This window comes from Danio aesculapii, chromosome 2 (genome assembly GCF_903798145.1).
Source record: "Danio aesculapii chromosome 2, fDanAes4.1, whole genome shotgun sequence".
In the NCBI taxonomy this organism is placed as follows: Eukaryota; Metazoa; Chordata; class Actinopteri; order Cypriniformes; family Danionidae; genus Danio; species Danio aesculapii.
Genome location: NC_079436.1, coordinates 10,086,617 through 10,106,655, shown reverse-complemented (window position 1 = coordinate 10,106,655; position 20,039 = coordinate 10,086,617). Strand labels below are relative to the sequence as shown.

The 20,039-nt window shown below is 36.4% G+C and overlaps 2 protein-coding genes across 2 annotated transcripts; both read left to right on the top strand.

Moving 5' to 3' along the window:
* Positions 1–3,954: 3,954 nt before the first annotated feature.
* gng5 (guanine nucleotide binding protein (G protein), gamma 5) lies at positions 3,955–11,643 on the top strand. Its single transcript, XM_056472366.1, has 3 exons — positions 3,955–4,149; positions 7,831–7,982; positions 11,171–11,643. The coding sequence occupies exons 1-2, from the start codon at positions 4,069–4,071 to the stop codon at positions 7,954–7,956; spliced, it is 207 nt and encodes a 68-aa protein (XP_056328341.1). The 5' UTR covers positions 3,955–4,068; the 3' UTR covers positions 7,957–7,982; positions 11,171–11,643.
* A 2,110-nt stretch (positions 11,644–13,753) lies between these two features.
* zp3b (zona pellucida glycoprotein 3b) lies at positions 13,754–18,218 on the top strand. Its single transcript, XM_056472355.1, has 8 exons — positions 13,754–14,430; positions 15,287–15,402; positions 15,478–15,581; positions 15,658–15,838; positions 16,294–16,411; positions 17,365–17,450; positions 17,524–17,780; positions 17,860–18,218. Exons 1-8 carry the CDS (start codon positions 14,005–14,007, stop codon positions 18,132–18,134), a joined length of 1,563 nt encoding a protein of 520 aa, XP_056328330.1. The 5' UTR covers positions 13,754–14,004; the 3' UTR covers positions 18,135–18,218.
* Positions 18,219–20,039: the final 1,821 nt, after the last annotated feature.

Sequence of the window (20,039 nt, the reverse complement as noted above, 5' to 3'; positions counted from 1 at the left end):
ACGTTTGCATTTTACGGCATTCAATTATTTGATCCTACTCGACTCTGTCACTGCACTGCCGCCTCACAGCAGGAAGGTCGCTGGTTCGAGCCCCAGCTGGGTCAGTTGGCGTTTCTGTGTGGAGTTGCATGTTCTCCCTGTGTTCGCGTGGGTTTCCTCCGCGTGCTCTGGTTTCCCCCACAAGACCAAAGACACGCGCTATAGGTGAATTAGATGATTGGCCGTGTGTGTGTGTGTGCGTGTGTGTGTGTGTGCGTGTGTGTGTGTGTGTGTGCAGGTGAAGGTGTATGGATGTTTCCCAATACTGGGTTGCAGCCTATTTTATACAGTCATTGGTTGTAGCTGGAAGGGCATCGGCTGTGTAAAACATATGCTGGATAAGTTGGTGTTTCATTCCGCTGTGGCGACCCCTGGTAAATAAATGGACCAAGGCGAAGGAAAATTAATAAATGAATGAAGTTGGCCCAGCAACCTCGACTGATTAATCCGCATTATTATTCATGAGGAGGACAAGAGTATTTATCTCTTGATATATTATATTATATTATATTATATTATATTATATTATATTATATTATATTATATTATATTATATTATATTATAATTTGAATGTGGCGATTCATTGCGTTGTGTAGACTCTAATAATCAGGGACTATAGCCCAGGAAAATTGTATTTAATTTTTTTATTTATGTCAAATCCTGTGCGCAGCCAATCGCCAACAGGTGGCGTAAATGTTGTACTTTCTGATCGCACCCGAACTGATTAGATTATGAATATTAATTACGTTGGCCCACTAGTCTCAACTGATTCGCTGAATGGCTGACTCGCTAACCAATCCTGCTATGCTCATTATTATTCATGAGCATTGACTTTTTTTTCTTCTTTTTTTTTTTGTATTTGCTGAACATTTCCAATCAAATGCATAACAAATCTTACAATAGGATATTCACATTTTAGCATAAAATCTGGAATAAAAAAAATAAATAAATAACGAACAAGAGATGGTATACATAATTACCATAGAGAAGAAGAGTTTAGTTTTTTGAGTATATTCACAGTTCTGGTCACTTTACGACCTGAAAGTCTTTAAGAGTTTCAAAATGCATTTTTAAATCAGCCTTGAAATGGAAGATGTTAGGCTTCCTCTCCGACCATTTACACTTGTGTATGTGAAACTTGCCTAATAATATCAAAAGATTTCACATAAACATGAGATTCTTATCTATATCGTTTTGATCTATGTAAAATATGACGTCTCTTTTCTTTATATTAATTCTATGAATTAACTCAGTATATTAAATAGACATTCAACATCAAACCAGAAATATTTAACAACATCCATTCCGCAAAAAAACACAAGATTCAGAAAGATCAACTTTATCTCTTGAGAAACTGGTTGATTAGATATATTTTATGTATCATTTTAAAGTAGATTTCACTGACTTTATTAGTGACACAGTATTTGTTGTTATAAGTCCAGATCAAGTTCCAATTGATATTCTCAGTATGGTTATTCCAAAATGTACTTGTGTCTAAAAGTTGCAGGATAATGAATCAAACCTCTAAGAAAAATATTATTACATTTTCTATTTCTAATATCAACACCATCTAATAAATTTATTTATTTTTTTTTTTGCCTTTATTAGATAGAACAGTAATGGGACAGGAAGCGAAGTTGGAGATAAGGGGGGGTTAAGAAATGTCCCCAAACCGGGATTTGAACTCAGGACGTCCTGACGCACCATATGTCGACGAACTAAGCACTAGGCTATTGCACTAACATACAATCTCATTTTTAACTGTTATTTTGTTTGGTTTTCTGTAACCCTGCAAAAGCTTTACCAGGCCTGCTGGTATGGCATCAGTTACTATACTATAATCTCGTGGAAGCACTGGAAAACTAAACTTCTATAAAAATTTTAACCCAATTATCATAGAAAATTGATTTGTTCTTGTATCTGACAGTTTTATTATTCCACATTATTTGTTTATGGGGAGAAAATATGTGTTTGTATAGAAGAATCCAACATAAAAGAGCCTGCCTATGAAAATTAGAGAACTGAATGGGGAGTTTATTAATCTCCAAGTCACACTTTAAAAGAATGAGCATTGATTTTTATTTATTTATTTATTTATTTATTTATTTATTTATTTATTTATTTATTTATTTATTTATTTAATTATTTATGTCAGGGTAACAATAACAGCATCATACAAATCTGTTACGTAGAGTGTGCATGAGTTTTACAGAGAAGTAAAACATCAAATAAGCACATACAAGAGAAAAAAACAAAACAAAAACAAACAACAAATCATTTAAATTCATGTGTTAAGAAAATTAAAAAAGGAAAATAAGTTAACAGTTCTAATATTTTAAGATTTTTAGAGGAAGCAATAATTCTGATGTGATGTTGAAATTCCTTTTTAAAAAACAATAAAACAAGGTATGCGTTGAGAGATTTTACCGCGGTGTCAATGGAATTTTGCAAGGATTAAAAGGAGATTAATAATTAAATATTCCTTACTTTTATCATCTGGAGTGTTAAAATAAACCAACAGGATATCCTCAAAAGATAACAAGAATCCCGGTAATATTTTGCGATAAATAACTAAAGATAGTTCAATCCAAAAGCATTATGAGGGCAATTCCAAAAAAAAAAACTATGAGCAGCAGTTTCACTGGGTATATTACTCTATTAAAATAGTTGGGTTAAAAATACCCCAACATAAAACCCAACTATAGATTATTATAGCAGCTTCCCAACTATGGGTTATTTTATCCCAATGCATTGGGTTATATAATTTATCCCAATGCATTGGGTTATTTGTGATTGAATGTTATTTTTTTCATTCTCGTATTACCATTGCTACTATTACTAGTACTACTATTCATTTTATAATTATGACTGTGTAAATAAATAACATACCGTATATAAAAATATTAAAAAAGCTTTTTTCCATTACATTTCAGTTCCAGACACTTTTGTTAAAATAAATCAAGAATCACAAACAATGAAGAAACAGAACAAAGTACAGTTATAAACTGTGCAAGCAGAAAATCATGTGTTGATTGAGCAGAATATGGAGCTTTGTGTACTGTAGAGACTGTCCAGCAGCTGCAGCAGGCTTCACTCAGTGTCCACTGTGTACAATACATTTTAACCACATTCAAACGCTTCTAAAAGATGGTCTTGGGTGGTGAAACGGATATAAAAACACCACATGGAGAGGTAATTTGATAAAAAAAAAAAAAAACAATATTATTGCATTATAGCTTAAATTAACTTTATATTGCAAAAACAACATTCACACACATATTAATACAGCTGTTTTGTGTCAGTTAAATCAGTTGACTGTTGAAATTCTATTTTTTAACCCAACTGTTATTATTATTAAATAAATAACCAAATAAAGGGTAAAAATAACCCAACAAAGCACCAAATAGTTCACTCAACTAGTTGACTCATTAATAAATAATCTAATAAAGGTTAAAAAATAACCCAACAAAGCATCAAATATGTTTAACTCAACCATTGGGTTAAATAAATAACTCAACGTTTTTTAGAGTGTACAGAAAGAGCAGAATGTATCTATATCTGACTTAAATCTTTTCAAAACTGTATTGGCTGGGTAAAATCTTTGTAACCGTTTAAATGAAATTTCTCTAATTTTGTTAGTTATTATAAGTTTTACTGACAAAGAACAAACTTTTTTCCATTGAATCTGGTCACTTTTCCATCCAAAACAAACTTTACATATGGGGTTGTTACAATTTCCTGTTGAAAAAGAGACCTGATTTTGTAATCACTTCTTGACTTCTAGCATTCAGAAAACGCGTCAACCAATCCTACTATGCTGAAGGCTCCTCCTCATTATTATTCATGAGCATTGACTTCTCCCATAGTAGGATTCAGAAAACACGAACGGAATCGTTTCACTCGTGTACTTCCGGACCAAACCAACAACCGGAAACCGCCTGCTCGCAACTTTTGTCTCTGAAATACGCTGCTCAATACCGAGAATCTACTTCGCTTATTACCGAAACACGCCGCTTAGTACCGGAATAATGTCGGGCACATCAAACATCGTTGCGATGAAGAAAGTCGTCCAGCAGTTGCGCTTCGAGGCAAACATCAACAGAGTAAAGGTTTGTTGAACCTGAAGCTAGGGTTTTAGCCGCCGGGTTCAGCTTGGGCGTGGACCTTTAGCTCGTTAGCTTTGCCTCAGCGGCTCTTCAGTGGTTTTATAGATTTTTTTTTTGATAAATAATGAAAAACGATTAAATATTACACAGTCTGTGAGAAACAAATATATAATATAAAACAAAATATATGTAACGTTACCTCATAGACGAGTAACGTGTGATCCCATACATTTTATAACACATCCTCTTGTTTACTATATTTTTATCGTGCTCTCATCATCATCATCATTATTATTTTCATTATTGTTTAAATGTTTGGAGCTTTTATTCGATGATGGTGTCGTCCAACACTGTTTAACTTGTTATTGAGGAGGAGAAAAACACAATAGCACTGATCTACTTAAAACATGTCATGTACTTTTTAATCAGTAATGACAAATTATTTCTATATATCCTTTATTTAAAAGTAAAAGTGTTTATAATGTTTAAAAATCATGTAACTTGTTATCAAGAGGACCACATCGAGGTTAGTCTATCCTTTGACCCACCTCCCACTTACAAAAGATTGAGGTAAATTTGTTGAGGTAAATTTTGTTTTATAGTCACAAATAGTCTCTCTTCAGTGGTTTTATTGATTTATTTTTTTTTTTTGATAGCTAATGAAAAACTATTAAATATTACACAGTCTCTGAGAAAAACATGCATATATTTTAAAAAACAATATACAGTTGAAGTCAGAATTATTAGCCCTCCTGAATTATTAGCCCCCCTGTTTAACGGAGAGAAAAAATTTTTCAGCACATTTCTAAACATAATAGTTTTATTAACTCATTTCTAATCACTGATTTATTTGATCTTTGCCATGATGTCAGTAAATAATATTTGACTAGATATTTTTCAAGACACTTCTATACAGCTTAAAGTGACATTTAAACCTTAACTATTTTAATTAGGTTAACTAGGCAGGTTAGGGTAATTCGGCAAGTATATAACGATGGCTTGTTTTCTAGATTATCAAAAAAAAAAAAAATAGCTTAAAGGGGCTAATAATTATGACCTTAAAATGGTGTTTAAAATATTAAAAACTGCTTTTATCCTTCCTGAAATAAAACAAATAAGACTTTCCCCATAAGAAAAAATATTATCAGACATACTGTAAAAAATTTCATTGCTCTTATTTAAAATATTTTAAAAAAAGAAGAAAGAATTCGCAGGGGGCTAATAATTCTGACTTTAACTGTATATAATGTTACGTCAAAGACGATTAACATGTGATTCCTTGCATTTTAAAACGCATCCTCTTGTTTACTATATTGTTATTGTGCTCTCATTATTGTTTAAATTTTAGAGCTTTTATTTGATGAGGGGGTCGTCCAACACTGTATTTAACTTGCTATTGAGGAGAAAAACACAATAGCGCTGATCTACTGACAACATGTCATGTATTTTTTAATCAGTAATGACAAATTATTTCTATATATTCTTTATTCAAAAGTGTTTATGATGTTTAAAAACCATAAAACTTATCAAGAGGACCACATCGAAGTTAGTCCATCCTTTTTCTCACCTCCCACTTACAAAAGATTGAGGCAAATTTGGTGTTATATTCACACATTCAGAGTTTTTCCTTAATAATGTAATTTCAGAAAAGTGTTTTCAAATTCTAAATAGTAAAATCATATTAGCAGCCGTCGACACGGTGGCTCTGTGGTTAGCACTGTCGCCTCACAGCAAGAAGGTCGCTGGTTTGGTTCCTGGCTGGGTCAGTTGGCATTTCTGTGTGGAGTTATGTTCTTCCCATGTTGGCGTGGGTTTTCTCCATGTGCTCCGGTTTCTCCCACAGTCCAAAGACATGTGGTATAGGTGAATTGAATAAACTAAATTGGCTGTAGTGTATTTGTGTGAATGAGTGTGTATGGGCGTTTCCCAGTACTGGGTTGCAGCTGGAAGGGCATCGGCTGTGTAAAACATATGCTGGATAAGTTGGCGGTTCCCTCCGCTGTGGCGACCCCTGATGAATAAAGGGACTAAGCCGAAGGAAAATGAATTGAATGATTGAAAATTAGCAGCCATTGACTACCAAAATACAACATTGTATTAATAGTGCTATGTTGTTTTAAGTTAGTAATACAATTTACATACAATTTCTGACCGAATATTCAAAAGTAGCGTGGTTAACAATAAAGGGGTCACGTCACAAGTTGTCACTGTTCAAAAGTGGAAGAATTTGAGAATATAAATCTAACTTTATCTCAATTTACAAAATGTCCAGAATTTGTCTCATACATGACTGTTATGCCACCAACAATTATCAAAATAACCCATCGAAAAAGGTTTCAAGACCAAGCAGAATCGGATGCAAGTAAAGTTACCTTTCATTGTGTTGATATTAAATAGAGAAACCCTTTTACAAGTAACTTTGATTCTAAATCTTGGACTTTATTTTTGGAGAAAAAAACAAAAACAAATGTGTGAAGCAACAAAATCAGCCCATATTAAAGTTACTTTTTAATACTAATTAGGCTATTGTTGATATCCATGAATGTTTTAGTTTACTTTTCTACTAGACACAAAAAAAAAATGTGAAGCTCAGTTACATTATTATTATTTTTATTATTATCATTGTTTGATTTTTTTTTTTATTTTTTTTATTATTATTCAAATGGGCAAATTCTGACAGAAAAGTTGAATGGGCTGGCCAGTTTGTTATTTGCTTAATAACTGACAATACATTAGAGGTTTTAATGTAAAACTTTTAACAGATTTCTTTTTTTTCTAATGAAATATGATGTAATAAATTTGTAGTTTAAATATAATTATTTGTTTCATATTTCTTTATTCTAAATCTTTAGCGAATGTTTTTGGTACATCGAAAAGTGTGACCATTAGGCCTGTCATTATCTATTTTTGTTGTACTATATGTTGCAGCAAAACATATTGCGCTAAATGATATTATTGTAATTTTAAGAGCATTTAGTGCTGCTCATTATATAATGCCTGACTGACAATATAATATCACAATACAAGTACACTCTTCCAAAGAACACATCGTATTTTATGAAGAATATTTCATTTAATTATAGTAACTTTAACAATTGAATAATCAGGCATTGGAATCAGAATGTGGAAACGCATATCCTAAATAAATAAATAATAAATGTTAACAAAAGAGTGCAAGGTAAATGGTAACAGAGGCTGTGATATCTGCTAGCAGATCTATTTTCAGTTGACAGACACACTAATGACAATATACTATAGTAATTTATACTATAGTAATTTATAGCAAATACTAGTGTTTTTTTTTTTAAATCATACTGACACCTCTTGTTGAGATAGAGATGTTGTACAATCAGCTAAAATGTTGCTTCACCAAAAATGATTGAGGTCATGTCTATGTCTTATGTGGTAAGTCGATATATTGATTATTGTGACAGGCCTAGTGACCATCCCACAAGCTAATCCTGCAAAAATAGTGCCTAAAGTGTCACTAATATGCATTGAAACCTCATAATTAAATAGGAAATGAGGCAAATAACTGCAAAAATGTCCACTTTTTGTGAAAAAAAAAGAACTACAAGCTTTACTATATTGTTAAAATGACTGCGATAGATTATTCAACTGTTTTCATTCCATGAAAGAGTGAAGCAATTCGTGAGATGATGTTGTGAAATTGTGGCTGTTTAGGTGTCTCAGGCAGCTGCGGAGCTTCAGCAGTTTTGCATTCAAAACGCCCTACAAGATCCTCTGCTGACTGGAGTGTCTTCAAGCACCAACCCCTTCAGGACACAGAAGGTTTGCTCGTTCTTGTGAAGGCCCATGATGGACGTCCATCATCGGTAAGGAGGATTTTACAATTGTGTTTGGTTAAAAATCAATACAGTTGAAGTCAAAATTATTCACCCTCATGCGAATTTTTAAAAAATATTTCCCAAATGATGTTTAACAGAGCAAGGAATTTTTCACAGTATTTCCTATAATATTTTTTCCTCTGGAAAAAGTCTTGTTTGTTTTATTTCAGCAAGAATAAAAACAGTTTTTAATTTTTTTAAAAACATTTTAAGGTCAAAATTATCAGCCCTCTGAAGCAATATTGTTTTAGATTGTCTATAGAACAAACCATCGTTATACAATGACTTGCCTAATTATCCTAACTGGCCTAGTTACCCCAGTTAAGTCGTTTAATGTCACTTTAAGCTGAATATTAGTATCTTGAAAAATTTTATGTACTCATTATGTCATCATGGCAAAGATAAAAGTAATCAGTTATTAGAAATTAGTTAAAATCTTTCTGTTAAACAGAAATTGGGGAAAAATATACAGGGGGGCTAATATTTCAAGAGGAGTAATAATTCTGACTTTAACAGTAAATAAATACAAAATGTAGGACTCGCACAGCTGCTGAACATTTGTGAAAATGCTTGAAATTTAATATAGTCAATAATTTATTTTACTAAATAGGGTTGTCAAGATACTAGAATTCGATACCAATCGGTACTAAAAAAAAAAACACGTCAATTTCCAGAGAACATTTGAGCGCTGTTGAGCGCCTTCTTAAACAGCGCTGATTTGCCGTTGTGTTCACCTGCTCAACAGAAATGACTGTGATTGGCCACTGGGGCATTTTAAAGCCGCGAAGACCAGTTGATTCATCAGCGGATTACTCGTATGCCAGCTTATAAACAGACCAGTTGATCTTCGTGGCTTTAAAACGTTCCAGTGTCCCTGTATCTGTGGTTACACTCAGTAACCAGCATTGAGTTTGGTAAACTGATGAGCACGTGAACACAATGGCAAATCAACGCTGTTTAAGAATGTTAGGGCGTCGCCATCTTGGAATGTCGCTGTGACGTCACGGGGTTGGTTCAGTTTCCTCAGCTGAACAGATACAGTGGAAGTGATGGACTGAACACGGAGACTGCAAAGCCTAATTTAACCCAATGTGTGAAGTTGTGGACATGGAGCTAGTGCAAATACAAGCATCAGATGAGTGTCTACTATTAAAAAAAAAAAATCTTTTTCCTTTCCCTTGTAATTACCAATCATTTGATGCACTTTGGTCCACTCTCTGTATAATGCTGCCTGACTGGGTTTCAGTTTCAACCATGGTTTCAACGAGGTCCGGTACCGACATGATGGGTACTTTCACTTTTTACTACTATAGCCCTCACCTCTTTCCATGTTCAAACTAAGATCAACACGGTTTTTCGCATGGCAGGTTTTTATGTGCTTCATACATGTTGAGAAAGGGAATATGTCTTGACATAATCCACAAAGACGTGACTTAGTAAAGCGTGAAGTCATGTATCATTTTAATCGCTGCATTAGTTTGAATGTAAATCCCCTCATCATGCAGCGCTGCACCAGTGTGAGGGTGGAGCATGAAACAAAAGGTATTAAAATAGAAAACTTAAAAATAGTTGTATGTACATTAGACAAACTTTGATGCTTGTATTTCCACCAGCTCCACATCCACAAGTTTACGCATTGGGTTAAATTGGGCTTTCCAGTCTCCGTGTTCAGTCCATTATTTCCACTGTATCTGTTCAGGAAACAGAACCAACCCTGTGACGTCAGACACAGTAATATTCCAAGATGGCGGCGCCCTTGCGCTAAAAGCTATGGTAAAACATTTCCTTTTCTTTAAAATGGTTACATGAATGGAGTTTGTAATATATTTTAATTAAAGTGGAAACCAATTTAGAAAACAATGCAAACCTGACTGCTTCACTTCCATTCTGAACATGGCTGATTGGCCATTGTGTTCACATGCTCAACAGAAATGACTGTGATTGGCCACGGCCATGAACACAATAGCCAATCAGCAGTGTTTAAGTATGCGTTTAAATGTTAGCGGAAAATGGTTTTTAAAAATTCAGTACCGACCTGCTACTGAACTCGATACTTTAGCATACACTGTAAAAACTCCCGGTTGCCTTAAATTTTTAACCTGCGTCAAATTAACCTTGTGAGTCCACTGAACTTTTCCAGAAAAGTCTGTATGTGTGAACAGGCCCTTTTTGAAAATAGCAGTAAATTCGTTCCGGCAAAAAAGAGAAGTTGTAACATTACTGCTAATGTGCCGTAATGCTGCGCAGTGTGATTGCAGAAGGAACATTGCGGGAAAGAGCACATTCACTTTTAGACCGCGCTGATGTGAAACTTACTCCAGCCAATCAGAACATTCAGACGCATCCACATTCTCGCCGTTCATGAAAATAAAAGCCTTTGGATACTTTTCTGGACACGTTTAGCTGCTAGTTGTTGGTCGGGTAACGTTTCTGTGTTACTTCTTAATGCGAACTGTGGAGAAAATTATCGATTAAGTGCTTATGATAAACCGCTGTTTGTTTATCTTCAGGCTTGACGCTTGTGCAGGAGTGCTCCGGTGAGCGCCAGCACACACACACACACACATTATGTACATCTCAACATGCGAAAGTGTTCCTCCATATGTTTTCATCGAAGTTGTTCACAACACTTATCCATCCACAGAATTTGTAATGTAGTCAAATGTGCAAACATTTAGCTGCGGTTCACGCTTCTGCCTTTGGATGTCTCTGGGATAAGCTGCATGAATGCTAAAGCTTTAAATAAAAGTGAAACCATCAAGCCGGATCCCCATTAGCTATACAAATACATTCGCAGCCGTTTTTGAGCTCATTTCTGGCTAATCATGTCAGAATTTTCAGGTATTTTGGAATGGATGTGTGAACGGTCTTTTCCGGAAAAATTCCAGAACGTCCGTGCCGAAGTCGTTCTGGATATTTATCGGTATCACTGTGTGAAAGGGGCTAATGACCTAAAAACATATGCTGTCAGGACTAATTGATCATATTTTTTACAGTGTACAAACGATACTTTTCAATACAACTTTAAACTATAACTAATAGCATCTTCTATAATGTGAAGCATATATGTAATTTGCCACACTAGTATAACGCTGTAAAAGTTTGAAAATGGACCTGGAAAGTGTTTGGAAAAGATGTAAGAACTCTGAAACTAACTGTTGAATCTGTCTTGTCAGGCCTTTTCCAGTTCCTGTGACATTTCTGCTTGGGAAAACAAAGGCAACCACTGCCATGATGTTTAATTGAAAAAGAAGCAGCCGCAGCAGTTTAACAGCTGTAAACTTGCCAGTTAATACCTCATGCCATAAACCCAGAAGCAAGAACTGAAAGGATCTCCCGCTTTATGTCTGTAATGGTGCATTTCTCCTGTTTTTATTTTTAGATGAAGCCTAATGTTTTAATACTCCACAACCTGCATTCGATTCTCCCTTTTCCACTGTCTTCAGATTTCAGTTTGAAAAGCTCAAACTCAAGCGTCTGCCTTAAAAAGTGCTAAACCGCGCTCCAGTTTTGTGGAGAGAAGCCTTTGTATTTTTTATGTGGCACAGCAGGGGGAACTTAGTAATTTATTGTGCCTTTTTAACATTGTAGTCTATTTCTCTATCTTCTCTGGACTTTTTATAACCCAAAATAAACCCATGGATTTCTACTCGTCTCTGTGGTCTTAATACTTTGATTGAAAGTGTTGATCAGGATAAGCTGAAGGGATTAGACACAAGCTGCAGTGATTTGAAATGTATTGTTTTGTTTGATACATTGCGGAATCACACCATTACACCACACAGAATGTTTGACGATGGATTTTGGCAGCAGGTTAGTATTTTTACACACTGTATGTACAGAGTTTAAGTTCAGTTCAGTGTGGTTTAATATTCACTGCTGAGAGTCCAAACACTGAAGAGTTCTCCATCGATGCTCAGCTCTACAAGTCCCGAACCATGCAAGCCAGTGGCGAGGGAAAAACTTCATCAATTGGCAGAAGTGAAGAATTAAAAAACCTCGGGAGAAACCAGGCTCAGTCAGGCACGATCTTTTCTCCACTGCCCAAATGTCTTGTGCAGTGCTGCAGTTTAGGCGCTGGAGGCTGGAGAACGCTGGACCTCAGCGAAGACTCGTCTGTTCCTGGAGTGTCGCAGGAATCGGACGCATGCTCTCTACTCCTCCATGACCACCACAGCAGCCGCTCAGGATACGGCCTGGATTGTGGAAACCTTGGGATCATTTCTTTACAGGTCTTGGATCGCATCAGTGGCACTGCATAATCTCTGGGGGCCTTGGGATGACTATGCCCAGGTGGAAATAGAGAATAAAGATAATTAGCGTAGCTGCTGTTCATGGTGTATATAAACAAGATGCGTGGAGCACATTCAATGCATCATACCTCTAGGTGATGCATTGAGTTATTGAGTTGAATTATTTTTGTATTATGGATTTTAGTGGACCAGACACGTGGTTCTAATTGATTAAATAAGCGTTTTAAACCTTAAATTTATATATATTTTAATATTTTAAAATACTATACTATATTAACTGAGCTGAAATCTTACCAAATAAAATGAAATATATATATATTTATTACAAAATGTTGAGCAGAAATGACAGAAAACACAGATTCTGTCTGACTATGGTAATTAGTGTAGCAATTTGTGTGTGTGTATATAGATAGATAGATAGATAGATAGATAGATAGATAGATAGATAGATAGATAGATAGATTACTCTTTTATACTAATTACCATGGTAATTAGGTTGAAGGATAACACGGTCGCCTCACAGCAAGAAGATTGCTGGTACGAGTCCTGGCTGGGTCAGTTGGCATTTCTGTGTGGAGTTTGCATGTTCTCCCCATGTTGGCGTGGGTTTCCTCCGGGTGCTCCGGTTTCCCCCACAATCCAAAGACATGCACTATAGGTGAATTTAATAAGCATTGCCCGTAGTTTATGTGTGTGAATGGGTGTTTCCCAGTACTGGGTTGCAGCTGCAAGGGCATCTGCTGCGTAAAACGTATGCTGGATAAGTTGGTGGTTCATTCCGCTGTGGCGACCACAGATTAATAAAGGGACTAAACCAAGAAGAAAATGAACGAATGAAGGAACATGATACATGTGTAAATAATTGAATAAAGAATGTGCCATAAGAAGTAAAACCATATAATAAAGTTACCTAATCATTCATTCATTTTCTTTTGGGCTTAATGTTGCGGACACTAGAATTTGAGCAAGTGAAATTCTGTTGTACGCCGCTGTGAAAAGGCGCAAGATTAAACAAGATGATTAGATGTTTAAAATGTGAGCGATTGGTCTATATAATACATTTCTGTCCAGAGAGGTCATGTTTTGACCTTCAATTGGTCTCAAGCGATCACATGATGCGATTTTGCATGTCAAGAGTTCACCAAGCTTAAACTTTTCAACAGTGAACTGCGAAACTTGTTGCACGAGCTTGCGTTTTCGGTCTGCCACATTCGCATGCATATGAATGGAAGTCTATGGGGAGAAAAGTGGTCCCTTTATTGATCAATGTTATCTAATATAAAATAAATATTTTCCAAATGACATTTTAGACCTATTTATGATATTAATGTCTATAATGGATGGCTTTTCCATGAGATCCCTCTTATCAATATAGTCATTTAGAGGTGAAAAAGATGGCCTTTAAAAACCTGGAAATCCAACCTAGAAGTTATATCAGATGTAAATGTTTAAAATAAAAATATTTTTTAATGACACTAATCTTGAAAAGTAAAAACGCACTTCTTTTAACAGATTATTTCATTCATTTTAAAAGTCTTTCTTTTTTTATGTATACTTTTTTCATTAAAATAAGACATCCAAAGTCATATATTCATATTTATAAATCCCTACGCCAATCTCAGCACAGGTGTGCCATCACCATCAACAACACTACGTACAAGCAAGCTAATGAGCCTTAATGAATAGAAATCAGGTGCGGGTGATCAGGCATTTGTCATCAATCCCCGTTAAAAGCAGCGAGCGGGAGCTTCGTTTGTATGGGTGATAGCAGGCTGTATTTGCGGTTTAATTCAGCAAGCAACATGTGGTTCAGTGACACATTAGCGCGGTTTATTTCGGTAATTTTCATCGCTGAATGTTTCTCTCGCGTTCACTATGGTCCACACCATCTCCGAGGCTCTTCCGTGAGCCAGCAGCTGTTGAGCACTCAGTTTCAGGCAGCGATTCCGCAGATTCAGCTGCCATTAACGGACCCGGTTCCTCCGCGAGCGGTGATCGTGTACTGCCGTGCGGAGGCAATAGAGGTCGTGATAAACACTGATCTGTTAGCAGGCGGTCTGCCGGTGTTTGCCGAGGAGCTGTGGCTCGGGGCTGAAGCGTCTCCGACATGTGGGGTTGTGCCAACTGGACCAGGAATGCTCACTATACTGGCTTCCCTCAAGGACTGCGGAACACAACTATCTGTAAGACCACGTTAACGGTTTAACCATCTGTAAAACTCATTAGCAGTCATACTGAGCCTACTAGGGGCAACGACTACCTAACTTCAACCCCCCCCCCCCCCCCCCCCCCCCTCCGAATGCTATAGCAAATTATAGTATTCACTATGGTGTAACGACGTGCTTTACTGCAGTAAGTTGTGGTATACCCTACAGAATTATTATTATATTTTTAAAGACTTGTAGGAAAGCGAGAACAGACTTTCCTATATTCTTCTGGAGAATCTTTTAGATTAGCTCTGAACGAAGTCCATATTATCCCACTTCTGCAACCAGTTAAACTATTTAACTGCATCAACCCATTTCAGTGACTTAACTTGCCTATTAAACTGAGTATTACTTAATCCTGTAAAATATTGTTCTGTCATGGTGGGAAAAGTTGGTTTAAAAGTGTTAGTCTCCCTGTCCTGGCCAAATTCCCTCCATCGGCCCTTACCCATGTCCTCCCCAATCAATGAATTGGCTTGATCAGTCTCTCCACTACACTTGTTGCTGGTGTGTGGTGAGCATCCTGGCGCTGTTCTCCTTTAGCTGCTGTTGCATCATCCAAGTCCATGTTGCTTTTAAAGTAGGGCTACTAATTGGTCTATTTAAAAAACAAAACAAAAAAAAAAAAAAACTCTTGTGTATTTTAATAATGCCAAGACTGTTCAAACTTGGCTAATCAACTGTGAACCGTTTATTTTAGGTTGTAAAATTGATATTTAACTTTGGCTATTACACGGCTATACAACAGCTTGGCGGATCTGTAGCAAACCAAACTTCACATGATGCTAGTTTCAACTGCATTGCAAGCTAATCTGGTGTTGTGTTCTCCCAGGTAACTGCAGACTCTCTACTATATTCCAATGTAGTTGTCTACTCTCCTCTACCATCTCCTGATGGTGTAATTTACACAGATGGTACAACCATACCTGTCCAGTGCCAATACCAGAGGTGAACTAAGACCACACCATTTCATTGGTAGTTTGAGCTTCTATTAATGTGTTTTTCACTTCAAATCATTTGAAGGCGGTACAGTGTTGACAGTGCAGCAGTGGTACCTGCTTGGGTTCCATTTGATTCCTCCGTTTCAGCCACGGATTATCTTGACTTTAGTCTTCGGCTGATGACAGGTACAGTATTTGATGCCAGATTCTGCCTCTGCGTTAATTCGTTTAAGTGTTTACTATTCCATGTTTTCCCCCCTAGATGACTGGCAGTATGAAAGGGGCTCAAATGTCTTTTTCCTTGGAGATGAGATTCACCTTCAAGCGGCAGTTAGACTGGCCTATCACTTGCCTCTGCTTGTGTTCATTGACTGGTGTGTGGCTACACCAACTCCTGATGTGGATGCCAGTGAAGTCAAATACTCCTTTATAAGTCATCACGGGTGAGGGTTATTTTTAGCAAATGTCATTTTGTTTGGATCGTTTCTTCGGGTTAGGTTTGAGTGTGTTCGTGAGATGTTTGACTTTGAAACACAATTGTGACTAATGGTGCTTCTAAGTGTATTCTGTAGGAGCACTAAAACCATAGCCTCATTTATTACCTTAAGTTGTGTGGAGTTTGTGCTCTGAGGTCGTTTTGCTCTGAATTTTGCCAAAACTGCAGATTCTTTGTCTCCTTGTGTACATGACCATTCTCAAGATTTAATGTCTTTTATTTGTAGAAGGTAACCGTTTTTATTGGGATTCTTGCATGGTTCAACTCCAGGAATGATCTTAATTTAGAAATTCATTGTCTCACTCTAATCTTACTATGACCATATTGGCAATATCAGTTGGTTTGTGAACTTAATTCGACGTTCTAGTTTAAATCTGCTCTAATCTTGTGGTCCGCTTTCAGATGTCTTGCAGATAGCAGGAGTCCAAACTCTAACTCCATGTTCTTGCGACGGACCGAAGGAAATCATCTAAACTTACAACTGGATGCCTTCAGGTTCCACAAGTTTACAGGCAATTTGGTGAGAAACTTCAGTCCTTCTGTGTAATTTAGCCAAAAAAGAAATGTGCCTGAAGTAGCTGGGTTCCTATCACCCTGTGCTAAAGCATATGGAGTCACATGCGACCGTTTTTTATTTATTTTTTTTAATAAATTCCTTTGTTTGTAAAGGCTAATGCACGAGGGAGCTTTGAGTTGTGCTTTACAGTTGGTTTCCAATGCTGTAGTCAGCTGCCCAACCCTGGTGGAAGTGCATTAATTTCCCACTTGACTAATTGCTGAACATACTAGCATACTTGCTAAACTTCAGAATCTATAATTTTGTAAAATGTGTATATAGATAGATATTATTATTTTTTTTTTTTTAAGATGTATTACTCTACCTCTTCTAGATGAGGTATTTTATGAATTGAAAGTATCTTTAGGTTACTGCATCTGTAAATTTTAAATTCTGTACTTGAACATGTCGCAAACCTATATTCAGTGGTGTGAAATGTCTTGTTTTGGCTCTAGTGAAACCCTATTAAATTTGTTTTGGAATTTTTATACCCAATGGGCTATGTGGGTATTTAATTTCAGCCAGCCTCTGCTTTCAGTGAACTGTCTTTTTACTGTAAAATTGCCAGGTTTAAGGTCTTTTTAGAAATCCATGATCTTCACTGCCTGATGGGTATACAATATAAAGTGGATCTCAGACTGTACTAGAAGCACTGCATTCAATAGACTTTCTGCGCTCGCCTGCTGATCCTGACTGCGCTATTGGTTAAAGTCTTTTACACTGGAACAACTAAAGCTTGCGTATATTTAACTTGATATGATGACATCCCAAAATCCATGCTGTAAAAGGAACCATATGAAGTTTTAAAATGGTCACCTTTACGCTTTCTCTCTGTTTTATCATCGATTTTTAACACTAGCTGTGCATGTACACCATTCTGGAAGTTTCAACTTTAGTTTGTCCCCTGATTGACACAGGTCTACATCCATTGTCACATGAAGGCCATCCCTGCTGCATATTTGCTTGATGCTAATAATCGGGCTTGTTCTTTCATTGACCAAAGGTAACGTTTTAAATCGAAGGTAGTTAATCTTCACTCAAATTTCTTAATTGAAAGACCCATGTGCACTTTCCAGGTGGCGGTCGGTGGATGGAAATGATGAGGTATGTAACTCCTGTGAGCAGTCCAAACCAGTTGTGTCTGAACCAGAGCAGCTCTTCCACCTTGCACTGACCTCTCCAGTCAAGCAGCCTAATTTGGCCCCCAAACCAGGGCCTGCTGGTTTCTTTAATGTGAGACCAGGTCAGTCTGTGGAACCTTTTAAAGCTCTCATACAGTCAAAGTCATCTGCCTTTGGTGGTCTGTCGAAGAGAGGAACTGACTCCAACAAAGGTTTGCACAATTGTATGTCCCATTTTGTCTTCAATGTTATCTGGGGGTTTTTAAATTGCTTGTCTTTTTTTAAAAACAGAGTGGATGAAGACTGCAACCTTGGGTCCTCTGTTTCTGAACCCAAAGCAAGAAACCAGTGTCCAGTCAGCTGAACGCCCCCAGTTTGGCTTGGACAATGTCTTCGCTGCATCTTTCGCTGACAAGCCAAAAGTCTTCAACTTCACTGAGATGAGACCTGTGGAGGATGAGCTGAAGCTGGAATCGCCTCCAAGGTTTAAGAGCTTCAGTCCGTTACAGAAGAGCACATTTAATATTTCTGACCTTTTCACCTTGGAGGGAAGCGGGTTTGAGTAATGACCCCCCCCCTTTTTTGGGAAAGTTTAAGGATTAAGTGTAATGTGACAGTGCTCTTTCTAAAAATAAAAGTTTTAAAGTCTCCGTTTGTCTTTTGGTCCTTTTACAACCGATACTGTTCTCATGGGAATGGTGTATAAGTTTGTTGCATGTGTTTAACATGCTGAAGTATATTTGCAGCTTTGGAACCCTGGTTACTTCCTGTTTTTGGTTAGCCAGTCAGTAAAGGCACATTTCCATTTAAATTGCACACCAAGTTGTCACTTTGACCTAGTGGAAAGCATCCATTTCACAAACTCCTATAGCAAAGGCTTTTACTCACATGAGGTCTCTTAAACAATGGAACTTAATCCTTTTTGCAAAACTGCATAAATGCTGATTTACAAGTCCACTTAATGGATTAGTGCTGCATACAGTTTAAGCCTGTGAAACTCTGATTTATAAAACTAGGTAGGGAGGTCATGTTTTGATCTTCAATTGGTTTCATGCAAAATATATACTTTTTTTTTTTTTTTTTTTTTTTTTTTTTTCCTTTTGGTGAAATTAATTGACTTCTATTTTAATCAGATGATCTGGTTTCAGCTGATTAAATTGACTTAGTGAAAAATACCCTAATGGGTGACATGGTGGTTTAGTGGTTAGCACTGTTGCCTCACAGCATGAAGGTCACTGGCTTGAGTCCGGGCTGGGCCAGTTGGCATTTCTGTGTGGAGTTTGCATGTTCTCCCTGTGTTGATGTGGGTTTGCTCTGATTTCCCCCAGTCCAAAGACATGCAATTAAATATACTATTTTACAATTTTTTTTTTTTTTTTTTTTTTTTTTTTTTTTTTTTTTTACAAATACTATTCTACAATTAAATATACTAATTTGGCTGTAGTGTGAATGGGAGTGTATGGACGGTTCCCAGTACTGTGTAGCAGCTGAAAGGGCATCCGCTGGGTAAATCATACGCTAGAGAAATTGGCGGTTCATTCTGCTGTGGTGACCCCAGATGGGGACTAAGTTGAAGGAAAATAACTTATTTTTACTTTAACATAAGTAGAGATGAATAGAAAAGTGAATCTGATTCAACTAGGCATGGGCTGGTATAAAATTCTGAGGGTGTGACAAATCTTGGAAAAAAATATCACGGTTTCACGATCACATTTTAGAGCAGTAATCACAATACTGTTCTTTTTTTAAAAGTCTGGATAAAACAACTTTTCCCCCACTGAACACTATATTTTAAGAAACATAACAGTTTAGAATAGCAAACATGTCAGGCTAAATTCAAATAAATCAATCATTACTTTCAATAACACAGACTTTACAACACGTATAGAAATACACCAAAAAAAAAAAAAAACCTTACATAGACCGTTTGTAAGGTCTAACTGAAAAATTTAGCGGTTTTTCAAACCTTGAAACCAGTTATTGTCCCATGCCTAGATTCAACTAAAATTTAGGCAGCAAGAACTGTTGACATGATTTTTTTTTTTCAGTAATTTATACGTATTGACCATTTTGAGGAATGTGAACAATAACAATGATTGTGTTGTATTTCCTATTTTACATTTTTAATTTCCATAGCTTCCAAGAATCCAGAAAGCTTCATATATTGATAATTTTTTTTAATAACAGCTGTGTTAACATTACAGTTATGATTGAGTCAACTCGTTACAGTTCTGAAATAGTTTGACGACCAGCAGAAATGATACCGCCATATTGAAATGTTCTATGAAATTTAGTTAAATATGTGATGTGTGCTTTTCATAAGCACAGAAAAGTGCGTAATAGTAGTATTACAAACACTGTAAGTTATACAGCTCAGCAGCATCATGTTGACCGATGAGGTCATTGATATTACTGTTTGATTATGAAAAACATTTGTATAAAGTTGGATCTGTTTCAGCATGCATATTGTG

Coding starts and splice junctions, on each gene's coding strand:
- gng5 (XM_056472366.1), top strand. CDS start 4,069: ATGTCGGGCACATCAAACATCGTTGCGATGAAGAAAGTCGTCCAGCAG. Junction 4,150..7,830: donor CAAACATCAACAGAGTAAAG/GTTTGTTGAACC, acceptor GTGGCTGTTTAG/GTGTCTCAGGCAGCTGCGGA.
- zp3b (XM_056472355.1), top strand. CDS start 14,005: ATGGGTGATAGCAGGCTGTATTTGCGGTTTAATTCAGCAAGCAACATG. Junction 15,582..15,657: donor TAGTCTTCGGCTGATGACAG/GTACAGTATTTG, acceptor TTTCCCCCCTAG/ATGACTGGCAGTATGAAAGG. Junction 16,412..17,364: donor ACAAGTTTACAGGCAATTTG/GTGAGAAACTTC, acceptor TGATTGACACAG/GTCTACATCCATTGTCACAT.